Raw genomic sequence first — 19,368 nt, 5'->3', positions numbered from 1 at the left:
GATAGAAATAGTTATGGACAACTTCTTGTGGCCCTTTTTAGCTTGCCTATGTGGAAAGGGTCCTAGATTTTTGGCTATTGCCTTTATTCATTACCTTTAAGAGAAGGATAGATGCTCAAAGTCTAGGTATCCATTACCCAGTGTAGCATAGTATTGCTTATAAGTCTGGCATGTTACACAAAAAGAGGCATGCCACACATCACGATCCAAGAAAAAGAAACCATTGAGCACACATCCATGCCCTCCCTGAGAATCTACCAAGGTAAAAATGTGCATAATCAAAGAGGAACCAAAAGGAAGGCAATGTGGGATTCCTCTGGGAGAACGACGAACAGTCTTATTACTTTCAATGTTTTTGAAGTCTCTAAAGCCACCACTGTACATATACATGTGGGTATCATGTATACCCGCACTGTAGTCGTAGCGTTGATGCTTAATGGAGCTAGCAGTGGTGGAGAAGGAGGCAACTCGCAATTCTACCCAAGAGGCTCCTACGGTGCAAACCCATTGGTTCTTGTAGCGTGCTTCAAAATAGTCGTTTCCATTTTTATCGAAATTCTCCACAAACAAATAAAGGCCCTTGAGCAAGTCTCCCCCCATCTTGGCCTTGTCCCATTGCACTATCAGCTTCCATGAGCACAACTCTGGTGCGTAGAAATAAGCAGTGAAGATTGTATGGTCACCTACAACACTTGCATTCACAAGTAGTCTGTAAGTCGTCTCTGTCTTTCACATGAATCTCCAGTATCTCTACCCTCCACAGTGCCTTCATTCCCAAAGCTGCCACTGTACACATCACTTCCCTTCTTTATAAGTGTCACAGCATACTCTTTAGGAATTGCACTAGGATCGTCCGTTTTATAGTTGCTCCAGATTGAGAACAACACCCTTCTTTCTGTTGCAGAGTTTACCTATACATGCACAGACAAATTCCCATATTGAATAGCCAAAATATACAATCCCTTAAAATTCTTTGTTGTGTTAGCTATCAAACGCAACAATGATGTAAAGATGAAAACGATCACTGAGGCCTATCATGAGTGTTAACTCATGTTGAATAGCCAAAATATACAATATAAAATGAGTGTTAACTCATTTTATAGTTGCTCGAGATTGAGAACAACACCCTTCTTTCTATTGTAGAGTTTACCTATATATGCACAAACAAATTCCCATATTGAGTAGCCAAAATATACAATCCCTTAAAATTCTTTGTTGTGTTAGCTATCAAACGCAACAACGATGTAAATATGAAAACGATCACTGAGGCCTATCATGAATGTTAAGAACTTTGTTGTAAATCTGATAAAGGATTCTCTCTACCGCTAACACCCGTTCGGTGCCGGGTAGTCCAAGCTCAAGGTTAGTCATTAGGATATAGAGTCTCGCGTGACTTTGTGAGAGCTCTATGGTCAGGAGCCTGGATCTAGTGCAGACGTGCACCTGCTTCATGCAGCCGAGGCCGACAGCAGTCTCGAGGCCCGTGAGGGTAGCTTCGTGGCAGTATGGGACGTCACGAGGTAGAGATTGGTCGGTACGTCCATCTACTTAGCTCAGCTCGTGGCTCGGTGGGGACAGCCAAGACTTGTGGGCTTGCCCACGGTTGTCGAGGTTGGGAAGTGAGTCAGGCCTGCACCCCCATCATGTTTGTTTCGTTTGTTTGCAGGTTTCGAGTCTTGTATCATCCCTGTAATTTGCTTTTATACTTAACAAGACAACCCTTTGGCTAGTTCTTGCTGCTCCAGGTTAGGCATTCCCAAAAGAGAACATAAATCCACTAGTAGACCTTCTACTAGAAATGCTACCAATCCAATCTACATCTGTGTAACCATATAACTCTAATGGTACACTTGACTCATTAAAGCGACCATAATGAAGTGTGGACCTCACATAGCATAGTGTTTGCCTCACACCATCCAAGTGTGGTTTTCGAGGAACCTGCATAAATTGGCTCTCCAACCTAGCCATGTAATTCAACTCTAGCCTTAAGATTGTCATGTACATCAAACTGCTAAATTTCTTTCTTGTACATAGTGACATTCTCCAACACGTCACCTACATTTACACTCATCTTGCCAATCTATTCTAATGGCACAGAAATATGCTTGCGACCAGCCATACCATACTTGGACAACATGTCCAATGCATACTACCTCTGTGATGACATCTGTATGTAAGCAAGTATCCAAATCACCTCAATGCCAAGAAAGTATCAAATTTCTATTTGAGAAGACTTTTTACATGGTTAACCTCATCATCACTGTCACCCACAACAATAAAGTTATCTACATAAATGGTTATGACCACAATACCCTTATCACTCTTGTTGTGTACATATGAGTGAGTGATCGTCATTTGCCATATGAAAGCCAATGGTGACAAGATGCTATGCAATCTTGTCATACGCTACTCTTGAATCTTGTTTCAATCCATATAAGGTTTCATGTAGTCTACATACATACGTTGGGTGACCTGTATCCAAGTAACTAGATGGGTGCTCCAAATACACCTCTTAGCAAAACTGACCATGCAAGATGGTATTTGTTACACATTTGATACAATGTCGATCCTTTAGATGCATCCTCTACAACAATAACAACTCTCAGAGTTTCCATCTCAAAAATAGGACTAAATGTCTCCTCATCATCAATCCCATAAGTCTGACCATAACCTTTGGCAGCTAGCCTTGACTTGTACCTTACAATGTGAATACTCATGATGGACCAATTGTAAAAGCTTTTAGCTCATTCTCTATGTTCTGAATACAACAAGAGCTTCTTCTTCTTATCTGCTCTTCATCTATTGAACCATCTACTCTAGCTCTACTTGTACATGGTGTGTGTGTGTGTGTGTGTGAGAGAGAGAGAGAGAGAGAGAGAGAGAGAGAGAGAGAGAGTGACAAGGGTGTGAGAGAAGAGGTGAGAGAGGCTGAGAGAGAGAGTGACAAGGGTGTGTGAGAGAAGAGGTGAGAGAGGCTGTTAACCTATGGCGGACATTGAGACGTATTACTTGAGACGTATTACTTTTATATGTGTGTGTGTGTGTGTGAGAGAGAGAGAGAGAGAGAGAGAGTGACAAGGGTGTGTGTGTGTGTGTGTGTGTGTGAGAGAGAGAGAGAGAGAGAGAGTGACAAGGGTGTGTGAGAGAAGAGGTGAGAGAGGCTGTTAACCTATGGCGGACATTGAGACGTATTACTTTTGTCACGGGCACTTATAGTAGTAAGCCTTGGACACATAGAGTGAGAGAGTGTCAAGGACTATGAGTTTAGGGACTTGAGGCACTGGTCACGGGCTATCAAGAGAGAAACTTGGTACAGGGTCCAAGTGTGTTAAGTTAACTTGAGGGAAGGTGTGCTAGGCACTGGTCGCTCGCGGACTATCAAGTAAGAGGGAAACTTGGTATAGGGTCTAGGTGCTCTAGGAGTATTCACTTGAGGGGAGGTGTTGAAATATACAAGTGAACAGGGTGTGTGCGGGAACAAGTCCTTGGATAGAGGCTGTAAAAGAGAATGTGTAAATGTGAAAGAACCTGTGAAAAGGTGAGAAAAATCTGCTGGGAGAGAATAAAGGGTAGCATGAGAAGATTTAGGAAGTGTGGAGATATTCTGGGAGAGGTGGAGAGAATCAAGCAAAAGAGGTGGAGATATTCTGGGAGAGGTGGAGTGAATCAAGGAGAAATCAGTGGGATTAGATGCTTGGATGTAAACTCTATAAATTGAGGCATTGTCCTAATGAAATTTGCTGGTTTTTGATTATCCATGCCTACATTAAGCTATTTGCTAATTACTTACTAATCACGTCTTAATTATTTGCTAATCACTTTGTTAATGATGTTGATTCTAGTATTTGATCCACCATAGCTCATGACATTGTTGTAATTTCAACACTCAATGTGTTGAATACAAGGAGTGCTCTTGCTTTATCTTCTCCATCCCCTTCTCCTGCGTGTGTGTGTGAGAGAGAGAGAGAGCGGATAGCGATCGAGCAGTGCATGGCGGCATGGCAGCAGCGAGGCGGTAGAGCGACGGCGAGACAGCTCCTTCTTCATCTCGTCGTGAGAATCCTTCACGACGGCGGTCTGAGCGGTGAGTGATACACCTTTGCTCCCTGTTTGAGCTTGCTGGTTTCTGGTTGTGTGTTTGCAGCCATTCGTGGCTCGCATACGGTGCCTGGCAAGTCCCCAGCTCCGACACGTGCGGCAAGAGCACACATTTTTGGCGCCGCTGTCGGGAAAATGCCCTGCACCAAGCTCCAGATGCATCGCGCTACTGTTTGAAGTCAAATTTATCCTGTAGGAAAGGTAGAGAGTGGCATGATTGTCTGTATGCTGTTGAGCTTCATTCATTTTTTCGATTCTGTTCAGCCTAGTCATTTCTCAGTTCTGCGTGCTGTGGGCGTGTGTGTGCGTGAACACGGAGGGCTATTCTCTCAGTTTTGTGTGCCGTGTGCGTGCATGTATGTGAACACGGAGGGCAAAACAGCAGCAAGGCGCTGCAGCCAACCCTAAAACATCTTCGGAAAAAAATTTTAATTTTTTTTTAAATGAAACCCGCGAGGAAATTTTTTATTTGAAAAAAATTGAAAAAAAAAACCCCAATTCCGGCCTTGGTCTTTTGATATATATTGGAGAGTGAGCCTCCATAGCTTTCTTTCAAGTGAAAGCTTAAGGGGAGTGAAGCTCTATATGTAGTCTACCCCCCAAGGAGTGGAGTGGGCATGTGGGACAAAGCCTTCACCTTTCCCCCCAAAGACACCCTTGGACTTTCAAATTTAGGCCTCACACCTAGACACAAATAGAGTGTTCTGAGGACCACAGGAGCTCCGGATAGGAGAACACTATGCTGTAAAGCACGCTAGGACCCCTTGAACGATCGCTCGTCTTGAGAGCTATCACACGCCTTAGTCCAGTTTTAACCATAAGTAAGGGGGTAAAAAACGGGTTGAAAACAAGACAAAAACAAGTAAAAACGGGGTGCGAAACACCTGAGAAACCACTTGTGTGGGCTTCAAGGGTAGTTACCAACGCCCGTAGGGTACCCATGTCACATGCATCTACGCTCTGGTCGGGTGCTAGAGTCTGAGCAACTACAAAGCGTTTCAGTTTACGTAGGCTCACACCATCCCTCCACGTTAGCATCTTGGCCTTCAGTTGGAACCCAAGGAAGTGCAACCCAAGATCCACGAATAGCGGCTATAGTGACTCGTCCTCTGACTCTGAAGTCATGGAAGGGCACCCTACCAAGAACCCTGAGAAAGCAAAACAAAACGTGCCAGTTTGGGCCCCACAACCCGGATCTAGCATGTTTAGTCCTCTAATAGAAACTTTTAGTAGAGCTACGCGCTCTGAACCTGCGAGACAAGTGAAGTAAACGAAGGAGGAGGGGAAGTAGATTTGCCATTCACATCTCATGTAGACCCTGCCCTCCCAAAGAGTTTCCATGTGGATATTCTACCCAGTTCATTTAATGAAGGCCCTAGTGAGCTACCACCTTCTGACGCTCTTCCTAAAGTAGAGGTTCCTAGAAGTCAATCCATAAAAAGTGACATTGCGTCCACTTCAAGAGAACCTTTTGGCACGCCAAGTTTAGATGGGATATTTCTCAATGAAAATTAGGAATATGACCTACACACGGAGACTTTGACTGACCTATACACGGGTTACAGATACCATGTAGGTTGGTTAGAAGTCGTATAATCTACATCTAGTGCCACCAATCTAGATGAACAACAACAAATGATATGTGAAGTTATCCATAGAATTATCCAATTCGAGAGGCAGAATAGGGGAGTGAACCTAGTTTCCACTGGCCCTATGAGATTTTTGGATACAGGCAAGGCTAAACAACCAACCCTGTCACAATTGGAGACTCCCTCTCAGTGAGTCTCGTAGATCCTTCGTATGTTGTTTTGCCTGGAGTCTTAATGCAGGTTGAGCCACGAGCAGTAACTTTAGCTTTCCAACTTTGGCTCAACTTTCCATTAGGGAATCCACAATGCCTACTCCGATGATGAGCATGACCGAAAGTGCATCCGTTATTACCAGTGTAGTTAGTACAACACCGCTACCTAGTGGTACAGTACCTACAACACTGCGTACCAGCGCATATCGACCATATGTACCTATCGCTACTCATGCTCATGTAGCTCCTACGCCTCCTGTTATGCCAATGGCGTATGCTCCATGAATGCCTTATCAGAACCCTTATCCAAGAGGAGCTATGCCTAGTCACATATCATATCCTACGTCAGCTGCATACATATCAAGACCAATGCCAACTCCTGTCAACCAGGCCATCCCAGAAGTGCCTCCACTAGCTATGCCTGCTCACCTAGGTGATCTAGCAGCGTTTGCTCAAACAATCGGACGCTCTATTGCAGAAAACATGCATGGCATGCCTGAGAGAGAGCCTAGAAGCAAGGCGGTACAAGTTGCCAAGCTCACTCAGAACTTCAATGGTAATAACGAAGACGTTAGGAAGCACATTGAAGTTTTTGAATACATGTGTGATTCCTTGGAAGAGCACAATGAGCTACATAAGTGTAAAGCCTTAGGCTTAACCTTGAGTGGAAAAGCCGGAGATTGGTATCGAACTTTAAGGGTTGAAGAGCGTACTCACTATCCCACTCTCAAGAGATTGTTCTTGAAAGAATACATACGTGAGGGTGTGCTTTGGGGAGTATCATCTCAACTCCAAAAATCTGAACGTGAGGAAGGAGAGTCAGTGATGATGAGAGACTTTATTAGTCGACTAAAGCATCTAAATTCTCGTTGTACCCGCGATGAGCGCTTCAATAACAACCAACTTCTTGATAGATTCATCCGAGGATTGCGCCACGAGGACATATACAATGGCCTAGTCATTAGAGGTCTTACGACGTGGGAAGCAGTCACTGCCAATGCAATCCAGTTAGAAGACAAATTGATGATTGCAGGTAAAAAGGTGTCTTCGAAGACAAAGTCTGTTAGTTCGCAAGTATCTGGGCACGAGCCAATGACTATAAAACCTATTGCCAAGGAGCCCAAGATATCCGAAATGTCTATAGCCGACCTTACTAAGACTCTCCAAGAATACTTTAGGGGTAATCGAGCTCCTCAAAATAGCCATATGTACCCAAGAAGAGAGCAACAATGGTGTTCAGTTTGCTTAGGACCACATAGCACGAGTGAATGTCCCACATTCAGAGTTAAATTCAATGGGACTTGCAATACATGTGGTAAGTATGGCCATCAATCTAACTATTGTCTACGTATGTTAGCAAATCAGGCATCACTAGCCTGGTCAAACACACCTCAAGTACCCGCATTGATGCCTGCACCACCTGTCGCGCAACCGTCTCACAACACATAGTTCCAAGGAACCCAAATTTAGTCCAGCCTGTGTCGTTACCACCGCCAGTGCTAGGATCACAACCTCCACATCCAAGGATTGCCCCTATAAACTAGATGGGTTGTGAGTCACATAGTGCGTGTGGGGATTATGAAGAGGATATAGACCCCACTGTTCCATATGGGATTGATACGTTTGAAATGACTGCCCAGTACTACATGGAGGATCATTTCGGGCAAGTCAAGCATGTATATCAAGTGGCTGCTCTCGCCACACAAGAGGGCAAAACCTTAATACCTTGGCGAGGAGACCACCTCTTCAATGCTACGATTGTGGTGGACCGCATCGTGTAGCGGAGTGCCCTAATAGGCTACAGAAGATCGCTACTCAAATGCAACCAAATCAAGGGAGCACATCGGGAATGTCGGTAGTACTTACATGTAATCATTGTGGCATAGATCATTAAATTGCTCAATGTCCACATAATCCGAGTGCACCCAAGATTACGCCATTGAATTTGGTTGAGGTCACCAATGAGGCACTAGGAACCAAACCTGTTGTACCCGCGAATGTAGTCACACGTCAATGCTTCAAAATGAAAACTACATTCTTGAAGAGAGGGATACTGCATCAATTGCTCGAGCAAAGAGAAAGAGAATGCGACGGAAGAGATCGCTTAATGCCACAAGCTCCAAACCTAGTTCAAAGACTAATATAAGAAGAGGAGACGACCCCCTGTATATGAATGATCCTGAAGATGATTCTAATTCAATAGAAACCATGGGGACCAAAGCCACTACTTTAAGGGAGGAACCCACTCGGGAGCTCAACGAAGGAGAATCAAGCGAATACATAAATCAGGGGAAACAAAAGGAAACTCCTCCGGCCCCACAACCAAGTCAGCTAATGCCCTCTCGGCTACCCAGACTGACTGAGACTCCCAAAGGCAAGCCACGTGGGCCAAAAACCCTCAAAAAAAAGATTGGAGCCTACCCAAACCCAATAGAGGAGATTGAACGAGTGCAACACTTAAGGGGTTCGGTTGAAGAAACAGAAAGAGAACTGGAGCCAGACACTAGAAAAATCAAGATTCCAGACACAGTCTTTCCTACGCAAGTTCAGCCTCATAGGAGCCATAAACCGTTAGCTATACCTAGTATCATTCGGGAAGAAAGTGAGGATAGGACATCAGGAAGTGGGCCGACACCCTTCTTGCTGGAAAGAATGTTTAGTGAGGGAATGCCTGACCCCATCGAAGAGAAAGTGTTTCCTACACAAGTTCAGCCTCACAGGAGCCATAAACCGTTAGCTATACCTAGTATCATTCAGGAAGAAAGTGAGGATAGGACATCAGGAAGTGGGTAGACACCCTTCTTGCTGGAAAGAATGTTTAGTTAGGGAATGCCTGACCCCATCGAAGAGAAAGTGATTCCATCTTCACCAGTCCCTAGTCAGGGGCCGATATCTCAAAAAGTACCGTTGAATGTGTCCAAACTAATGGATTTCATGTCCTCTGAAATCAAAACCACGATCATATCCAAGTTATACGGAGATCCTAAGCTATTCTTGGCTCTTCGGGCATTTCTCAATGGAGAACTGAAGGCGGGTTTACCACAATTTGCAAATATGGATAGACCCGACACGCTTCAAGATGAGGAGGAACATTTGGATATACAGCCCAACCTACATGAAGACTCGGTTGTAGAAATACCTGTTAACAAGTTGGGACAGTACTTTGAAGGTGACGAATCCAATGCAACCCTCCCCATTACTACCAAGGGATTAACTCTAAAGGGAATCCTTGATGGTGGTGCTGGGGTGAGCATTGTGACTGAAAACTGCTGGGAATCTATGGGAAGACCTCACCTAGAAGTCACAAACATAGTGGTTAAGATGGCAAACGGAACTATAACTAAACCTATTGGAATGCTAAGGGACCTTAAGATCAAGGTTATGGGATACAAGGTAAAACATACCTTCATTGTAATGGATTTCTCTAAGCATCCTATGTTATATCAAATGATCTTAGGATGTCCCTTCATGAGGGAAGCACAAATGGTGCATGACTGGTCGAAAAACCATGTCTACCTACAATTCCACGACTCTGTCATTCGAGTTGATCTTGAGAATGGTCGCCCGCATCCTTTAGGAAGCAAGGTTATCATCGATAATCAATCGGATACCACTATTCACTCAGCCCATTAAAGTATTGCTATACATGCAAAGAAGAGACTGATGATGGGAAAGATTCTCCTTATATGGATGTCCTACCGGGCATGACTGAGTCAGATATAACGTGGATTGGTTACACCTAGCGGCAACCATAGACACATGGGAGAATAGAGGCACAAGTTGGGTAACGCCTGAGGGGCAAGATATGCCACCATTAGTGCCAGTGAACATGATAGGTGTTATGCACTTAACTCCTGATGGCAAGAAAGTGGCAAACTCCCTTGACACTGAAAGTAGCGAAGAATCTGACCCGCCTCTACGATACCCAATTGAGCTACAGAGTCTTTACGGGGAGGTGCTATATAATGCATTATTGGATACGGGAGCTCAACACAATTTGCTATCATATGAAGTGTGGTGTCAACTTGGAAACCCACCTTTATCCAAGAGTGCTATCCAAGTTAAGGGTATCAATAAAAAGAAAACCACTCTCTCAGGAATTCTACACACTCCTATTGCCTATGACAAGGGGACTGTAATTCAAAGTTTTTTGGTTATGCCTGCTGGTGTGAGGTGAAAAAAAGAAAGAAAACCCTGCCTCTATAGCCCTTCCACCTCGCAAACTTGGAATAACACACACGAACGGGGCACCACCAGCCACCAGCTGGAACACTCTCTCACCATTCGCCACCCACCCACACCAGACAGACAGCATAAAACAGGGGCACCATAGACCAAAGCAAACACCCAGCAATATATTCCAGTCAAAACATTTCATACAAGCTTCTCCCGACACAGAAGCTTTACTCACACCACTTACAAACACACACTCAGACCAGTCTTTGCCGAGGATACACCACATCCCCAATCATCACAAACCTCTCGCCTGCCTACTGTACCAATCACACTAGAATGAACCCGGCCACTCACTCTCTCAGAAGGCGCCCACACCAGCTAACCCTCGAGTCTCTGCAGCCCATCACTTCTGCATGTGTCGTCAGCAGAGCAGCTCGACCATCATCTCTTTCACTCTCTCTGTGCTGATCCTCTGCCAGCCTCATAACAAACCCAAGCAGCTTATCTCCAGTGCTACCAGCCCACCACCAAGCAGCAACACCTGTCCTTCTCTGCTTCACTCGGCACCCTGCTTTGTCCACTGCCCTGTCTCCTAGGCAGCCCACACCAGCCACCAGCCTTCTAACACTCAGCGCCCCGGCGCTTCCCCTCTTGCATCATCGGCCACTCTGGCACCTTCACAATGTCTCCCACAACTCTGCGCTGACCACTTGTCAATCCTTTGCCAGCCTGTCAGCCATCCTTTGCTTCCATCCAGCTGCACCCAAGCCTGCTTGCGTTCAACACCTAGGCGGCCTCCTCTTGACCTGTCTCTGTCAGCCCGCCCTGCATGTCCACACCAACCTTGCTGCGGCTGCGCCCGAAATCATTGCCCGCAGTCAGCCTTTTACAGCCCACACCTAGCTTTTACAAGGCGGCCAACACTCTGGCTCTTTTTGCATATCTGGCTGCGCTCCCTTCACACCATACGGCTGCAGCTGCACAATCACCAGAGGGCGCCCCACCTACTAAGCGGCTCTACGTCTCTGCTCTCTACTTTACGCGTGCCCTCCACGCTCACCAGCCACACGTCCACTTGTGCTCGCCTCACCACTGTCGACCAGCAGCAGCCCTCTTTACTCCTTGCACTTCTCTTCTTCCTTGTTCAGTTCTGCAGCTACGCCCCAGAGAGCCCCCTCGTCGGCGTCCACAGCTGGCGCCTGTAGAATCCATGAGCGCCTTCGTGCACCAGGCAGTCTCCACAGTCCCTTGCCAACCCGACTGTCTTCGCCTGCCTTCACTCTCTCTCCCGCTGACGACCCCAAGGGCGGCAACTTCTTCTCCGCTCAATCACCAGGGGCACTCCTGCACACCTACCAGGCGGCTACTCTTATTCTCCTATGCCAGGCGTCTTCGGCAACCTTCCTGAAGGCGGCACGCTGGCAGCTCAATAAACGGCCAAGTGGATTATTTCATTGCTGCCACGTTAATATTTTTTTTTTCATTTTGCTTAAAACTTAATGGATGGCCACCCACATTGCTTTCACACTAATGTCCAAGGCAATACTGGTCCTCTTTCACCTTTAAATTGCCCATGCCCTTCATACACTTCTTTCAAATGCAACCTTCCAAGTGCCCATTGTATCCTTGGGGACGCGTACACACATTTCAAGACGATCGAGCAGTTAAAACCACCTCCATTGAACCATGTTCCGGACAGGCGTGCAACAACAAGCCCAAATCAAATGCCGTCCACCCTATACACCTGGCAACGCCCTCAAAACCAAAACCTTCACACATGCCACGCACACGTATGTACACAAGCCAAAAAGACCACTCAGAAAAATGCCTAACATACTTTGCCACCCCCCCATCTGCTAGAGCATTCATGCTCAGCAGCATTTAGCATAGTCCGATAGCTATCCACCAGGATCAAAAGGAAACAGCAACTCACCATCCCAATCCCCGACATCTTTGAAACACCATGGCTGCATCACTGCATACCAAACGTCAACCATAGCCAGAAAATCATCCACGTCCACTTCACCCACAACAAACCTCCTTGTCTTCGAAACCTGTGACATTGCAGCATTTAGCATCCCATTCATCAACACCAGTGAAGGCCAGGTTTCAACATCTTGACCTTTATGCACACCAAAATCCACATCCTTTTCAGCAGCAGTGTCCACAAACACTTCCAGCTCCTGCAATTCAGGCATCTCTTCACAACCATACAGCTCACCTGGTTCAAAACCTTTGTCATCCATGTACTTTGCCTTTAGCATCTCAGCAACCCGCAAAGAAGCCTTTGCTACACTCTCAACCATATCTGCATCCATCTCCACCTCTGGCTCCTGCTCATCAAGGCTAGCAACTTCCCAGATATCATCCTCAGGCACAATACTCACCACACAACGCTCTTCATCAGCCAAATCTACATGCATACCTTCTTCAGGATTGCCAACCCCCCTGGTATCATCGTCCAAAGACTCCCCAGCACCTAATGCATCAAATGGAAAAACATCCATACCTTTCATCATCACAGGCACCATATCACCATCAAGCTGTCCAAGAAAATCCATAATGATCGGATCTTCCTCCACACTCTCCACATCCGCATCCGTCTTCACTTCATCAGAAGTCTCTACCATCCTCCTCCCTTGGTAAATCCACCTCCTCTTCCTCCTTATCATCAGTCAATCCCAAGGCATCATCCTCTTTGCTTCCATGTGCATGCATATCCTCTAGATCACTGTCATGTACAGCTATGACGTCCAAATCCAAAGAAGAATCCACTGGCAACTCCTCATCTGCACTTTGCTCCTTCACCTGCTTCTCATCCACCTGCACATGCTTAAAAGACTTTGGAAAAAAATCAGAAGGCACATAAAACATCCCCCTTTGTACCTGTATCGGCCTTTGAGGTTCCTGTCTAATCAGACTTTGCATAGGACTCTTATCCACCTCAACCAAATTTACCTGCATATCCCTTGCAGACACAACACCTTCATACAGATAAATACCCATCTCCATCTGCTTCAAAACCTTGCCTTCCTTTTCCCTAGCAACCCTAACAGCATCATCAAATGACCTGGGATTCTTTAACTCAACCCTGACCTTCAAATGGGGTAGCAAACCATCAATAAACAAGCTCTTCTTCAGAAACATTGGAGGAACTTCCTGCTTCAATGTCATACACCATTTACTCCACAAACATGTAAATACCTTCACAAAATCGTCCAGTGATTGCCCATGTACCTGCTTCAAGATGCTCAACTCCTACCAGAGCACACTAGCATCCTCCACTTGTTGAAAACGCTCCAAAAGGCCTTCTTTCAACCTGTCTAAGGTCAAAACACCAGCATCCTGTGCTTCAAAACCCTTAAGCCAGCTTCGGGCATCTCCCTTCAAAAAAATCCTTATTAGCTTCAGAACCTGCTCTTCATCTGTGACATGATTGCTAATGCATGCCAGCTCCATCTGCTCCAAAAAGTCACACACATCTTCACCCTTCCTTCCATGAAACTCCGGATAGGACCACATCATGACAACCTGTACCAATCCCTGAGCTCTCCTCAGTGGAACACACGCCCTTCCAGACAACGAACAATACCAGAGCTATCCTCAATCAAACAATGCCAGAGCAACTCCTCAGTGGGGGCACCAGAAGGATGTGAGGTGAAAAAAAGAAAGAAAACCCTGCCTCTACAGCTCTTCCACCTCGCAAACTTGGAATAACAACACGAACGGGGGCACCACCAGCCATCGGGGCTGGAACACTCTCTCACCATGCACCACCCACCCATGCCAGACAGACAGCACCAAACAGGGGCACCATAGACAAAGCAAACACCCAGCAATATATTCCCAGAAAACACTTCGTACAAGCTTCTCCCGACAAAGAAGCCTTACTCACACAACCCACAAACAAAACACTCACTCAGGCCTGTCACTGCCGAGGATACACCACATCCCCAATCACCACGAACCACTCGCCTGCCCGCTGTACCAATACACACCAAAAAGAACCCGGCCACTCTCACTTCAGAAGGCGCCCACACCAAAGCTAACCTTCAAGTCTCTGCAGCCCATCACTTCTGCATGTGTCGTCAGCAGCAGCTACACCATCATCTCTCTCTCACTCTCTGTGCTGATCCTCTGCCAGCCTCGCACAAATCCAAGCAGCTTATCTGCCATGCTACCGGCCCACCACCAAGCAGCAACACTGTCCCCTCTGTGCTTCACTCGGCACCCTGCTCTCTTTCCACTGTCGGCTTCAGCTACGCGGCCCACACCAGCCCTCGTAGATCACCTGTCCACAGCCCTGTCTCCTAGGCAGCCCACACCAGCCACCAGCCTTCTAACACTCAGCGCCCCGGCGCTTCCCCTCTTGCATCATCGGCCACTCTGGCACCTTCACAATGTCTCCCACAACTCTGCGCTGACCACTTGTCAATCCTTTGCCAGCCTGTCAGCCATCCTTTGCTTCCATCCAGCTGCACCCAAGCCCGCTTGCGTTCAACACCTAGGCGGCCTCCTCCGTCTCTGTCAGCCCGCCCTGCATGTCCACACCAACCTTGCTGCGGCTGCGCCCGAAATCATTGCCCGCAGTCAGCCTTTTACAGCCCACACCTAGCTTTTACAAGGCGGCCAACACTCTGGCTCTTTTCGCATATCTGGCTGCGCTCCCTTCACACCATACGGCTGCAGCTGCACAATCACCAGAGGGCGCCCCACCTACTAAGCGGCTCTACGTCTCTGCTCTCTACTTTATGCGTGCCCTCCACGCTCACCAGCCACACGTCCACTTGTGCTCGCCTCACCACTGTCGACCAGCAGCAGCCCTCTTTACTCCTTGCGCTTCTCTTCTTCCTTGTTCAGTTCTGCAGCTACACCCCAGAGAGCCCCCTCGTCGGCGTCCACAGCTGGCGCCTGCAGAATCCACGAGCGCCTTCGTACACCAGGCAGTCTCCACAGTCCCTTGCCAACCCGACTGTCTTCGCCTGCCTTCACTCTCTCTCCCGCTGACGACCCCAAGGGCAGCAACTTCTTCTCCGCTCAATCACCAGGGGCACTCCTGCACACCTACAGGTGGCTACTCTTATTCTCCTACGCCTGGCGTCTTCGGTAACCTTCCTGAAGGCGGCACACTAGCAGCTCAATAAACGGCCAAGTGGATTATTTCATTGCTGCCACGTTAATATTTTTTTTTTCATTTTGCTTAAAACTTAATGGATGGCCACCCACATTGCTTTCACACTAATGTCCAAGGCAATACTGGTCCTCTTTCACCTTTAAATTGCCCATGCCCTCCATACACTTCGTTCAAATGCAACCTTCCAAGTGCCCATTGTATCCTTGGGGACGCGTACACACATTTCAAGACGACCGAGCAGTTAAAACCACCTCCATCGAACCATGTTCCGGACAGGCCTGCAACAAGCCCAAATCAAATGCCGTCCACCCTGTACACCTGGCAACGCCCTCAAAACCAAAACCTTCACACATGCCACGCACACGTATGTACACAAGCCAAAAAGACCACTCAGAAAAATGCCTAACACTGGTACCATGGAGGGGACTGTAAACTTAGGGCGCAAATGGATGTTAGTCACCAAGTGCAATATTGATTGGGCAACCAGGAGAGTTACAATGCAAAAACCAGCTCTCAGTCTGAACGCTCAGGGTCCCGCACCTAAGCCATCAACTCTGGACAAAACACTAGATAACAAAAAATCACAAAGTCAAGTGGCCACACCATCTTTGATTGTTTGCCACCCCTCTAACGCTTCAACGCCAAGAGTGGAAATAGGCAGTGTGGTCTCCAAGGCTCCGCTTACTATACCAAAGAGTACATACAAATGGGTCCCAAAAGCTTCGTTACTGGCTACCTCCACTGCTCAATCTCGTTCAGACAAGAAGCCTCGTAGTAGGAAAGCAGCTACCCGCCCGAGAAAAGGCAACGTAACATCACGTTGGATTCCTAAAATATTATTAGCAGCCCAAGGGTACTACGAAGGGAATGACCAGATTTGGGTCCCTAAACACAAGATGAATCCCTCTACATCGCCTGTAAAACCTTGTAAACCAAATGTTGGCACCCCAACGACAATTCAAGACCGTGGTAAGGGAAAGGTAACGGAGTGCTCCACACCACTTCTTTCAGAGCTAGTTTGGATTCCCAAATGATATCGATCGATACCACCTAGCTCAGGAAGGGGGGAGCCACATGAAGCTTCTAGCTCCTCATGCCAGGCACAGGTTGATATAGAAGTTTCTACATGCTCTACACCTACCCTTGTCAATACCCACCAAGAAACCAATGAGTCTACGTCTCCCCTTGTAAAAGTATCGTTGAAAACCATTTCCTCCGTTCATGGGAGCGTACACTACCATCTATGCAATTTGATGTGGCCACAAGGGTCATAAAAAGCTATCTGACCGCATCACCACCTATAACCCACTGGACAAATTGGTTCCAAGGGGCTACAACATCATTGCAAAAAATATGATCTACCCAAGGAAGGGGGGAGCATGTACTCACGTTCGACATTCTATTGCTTCCTCCCTAACCTTCTCCCCTGACCATGTAACTCCCAAATTCGAGGGAATGTATATATATAGCTTCATACACAAAAAAAGAAAAGAAAAGAAAAACAAAAAATAGTAAAAAGAGCAAGAGCACATTAAGAGGAGAAATATCCGTACATTAGCATAACAAAGCTGGATTTTATTTTAAGACACTGAAGGAAAAAAACAGGCACACGACTTCCACATGAATTAAACCCTAAGCAAGGTGTACAACAAAGGAGAATACCTTGACCACTATGTCGACTCCCTTGCTGCAAGATAACTCTAATGAGAATTACATTATTAAAACAAAGGAGAATACCTTGACCACTATGTCGACTCCCTTGCAAGATAACTCTAATGAGAATTACAAACCATTAAAAGGGGATGGAAGCTAGTTTGATGGGAAGGTGTTGAAGCTAATAGAGGGTGGGATTCCTGTGGGAGAACGACAAATAGTCTTATTACTTTCAATGTTTTTGAAGTCTCTAAAGCCACCACTGTACATATACATGCGGGTAGCATGTATACCCACACCGTAGTCATAGCGTTGATGCTTAGTGAAGCTAGCAGTGGTGGAGAAGGAGGCAACTTGCAATTCTACCCAAGAGCCTCCTACGGTGCAAACCCATTGGTTCTTGTAGCGTGCTTCAAAATTGTCGTTTCCATTTTTTTCGAAATTCTCCACAAACGAATAAAGGCCCTTGCGCAAGGCTCCCCCCATCTTGGCCTTGTCCCATTGCGCTATCAGCTTCCATGAGCACAACTCTGGTGCATAGAAATAAGCAGTGAAGATTGTATGGTCACCTGCAGCAACTGCATTCACAAGTAGTCTGTAAGTCGTCTCTGTCTTCCACATGAATCTCCAGTATCTCTACCCTCAAGAGCCTGCATTCCCAAAGCTGCCACTATACACATCACTTCCCTTCTTTATAAGTGTCACAGCATGCTCTTCAAGAATTGCACTAGGATCGTCCGTTTTATAGTTGCTCCAAATTGAGAACAACACCCTTCTTTCTGTTGTTGCAGAGTTTACCTATATATGCACAAACAAATTCCCATATATAACAGCCAAAATTCGTACTTCAAAAACATCATGAGCTTCAGAAGGCGACGCACCGCATACCTACGTAGGTGTGGAAGTGCTTCAGATGGGGTGCCCTTAACCGCACCTAGATATGTAAAATGAGCTTCTGTAGCAGCAGAGGCACCACATACCTAAGTAGGTGCAGTTGGGGGCAAGGGACCTCCGGCCCCGATGGGGGGCCCCTATCTAGGTGCGATGGGGGGCAGACGCCCAACCACACCTATGTGGTGACCTCTCTACAGAAGCTCATGATGTTGAACACTATTAGGAGAAGCGCAAGGGAAAATGTTCAGTGTACAGACATATTACAAGAACTTTTAGACAATTTTTCACCATAATTCTTACTTCGCGGAGGGCCGCTACCCCCCACCGCACCTAGCTAGGTATGCGGTGCCTCTTCTAGAGAAGCTCATGATGTTCAACACTATCATGGGGGACATATAAGGGAAAGGGGGCCTCTTTCACACAAGGAAAAATGTGCAAAACTTCATGTGATATATAGAGGCATTAGGCAATTCTCTATATGCAATTTACCTGGATGCCGAAGTAGCCGTCGGCAAAGCCATTGCTCATGTAATAAGAATTCAAGGGATCGCGCCTTGAGGAACAGAGACCTCGTTGTAGAACCAGGCCACGTTAGCCACAGGGACGTCGGCCTTGTGCCAAAGGTAGCGCTGCGGAAGTCGCTCTGGTTGAACAGGAGGCCTGCAACGGCGGGCCCAGAGAGCAGTAGGGCCTGCACGTCAGGCAAGTAAGCCCCGTTTTTGGTGACGGCCCTGATCTCCAGGAAGTGATACTGGCCTGCGATGTCCACGTGGAGTAAGCCCCGTTTTTGGTGACGGCCCTGATCTCCAGGAAGTGATACTGGCCTGCGATGTCCACGTGGAAGGAGCGGGCGTGGATGTTTGCGAAGGAGGGGAACGTTCACGTCACGAGCCACGCTCCAGCAGGAGGCGGACGCCGGAGGGTGTTGGCGTTGCTGGGCGCCTTCGCCCTCACGGCCACTGTCAGCTCTCCGGTCACCACCGGGCAGAAGAAGACACGTGTAAAGCCCTGTGTGTCCGTCCATGCCCCCAGCCCGGACTTGGAGATGCTGCTATACCCGTTCCCCTTCTCCCACGGGTACACATACCCGTTGCTGAAAACCGTCACCGTGTGGCTGGCCATCGAGAGAGAGAGAGAGAGAGAGAGAGTGAGCGAGAAGCGTGCTGCCTGGTATGCCGAATGCCTCCCGCGTCTTTTAATGTCTTGCCATGTGTGTAAAAATGACACTTTTGTCTTTGACACTGAATAAAGGGGAGTCTTTATTTACAGAAAATAAAGGGAGAGACTTTATTTAGAGAGGATCATTTACGTTAATTCTTCTTCTTATCCATGTGTAGCTTGGTGTATCTAATGTATGGCCCTGTTCTGGTAGTTTTATATCATGTTAACTAAGAACTCTTTTGAGGGGTCTAATTATTCATCTAGCTAGGTCTTACCCTATAAAAACAGTTAAGATTTTTTTGGATTACAAGATATATTTTGGATTTGGAGTTCTAGTAAAGGTTTTAAAATTGCCGAAATTCTAGTAATTAAAGAAAAAAATTGGAATGAGAGGATTTGTATTATTCAAGAAACGTAAGACTCAGATACAACCTAGCTTTTTCCAGAGAAG

The 19,368-nt window shown here is 46.7% G+C and overlaps 1 protein-coding gene and 1 pseudogene across 1 annotated transcript; one reads left to right on the top strand and one right to left on the bottom strand.

Moving 5' to 3' along the window:
* Positions 1–766: 766 nt before the first annotated feature.
* On the bottom strand, positions 767–18,921 carry LOC147627945 (uncharacterized). The gene is made up of 2 exons (XM_086814920.1): positions 18,246–18,921; positions 767–911 (listed from the first exon to the last, which is right to left on the bottom strand). The coding sequence occupies exons 1-2, from the start codon at positions 18,778–18,780 to the stop codon at positions 859–861; spliced, it is 588 nt and encodes a 195-aa protein (XP_086671046.1). The 5' UTR covers positions 18,781–18,921; the 3' UTR covers positions 767–858.
* On the top strand, positions 7,719–10,865 carry LOC147627946 (uncharacterized; annotated as a pseudogene).
* Positions 18,922–19,368: the final 447 nt, after the last annotated feature.

Source organism: Cibotium barometz, chromosome 20 (genome assembly GCF_041138505.1).
Source record: "Cibotium barometz isolate CiBa-2024 chromosome 20, ASM4113850v1, whole genome shotgun sequence".
In the NCBI taxonomy this organism is placed as follows: domain Eukaryota; kingdom Viridiplantae; phylum Streptophyta; class Polypodiopsida; order Cyatheales; family Cibotiaceae; genus Cibotium; species Cibotium barometz.
This window is presented reverse-complemented; position numbering and strand designations above follow the sequence as displayed.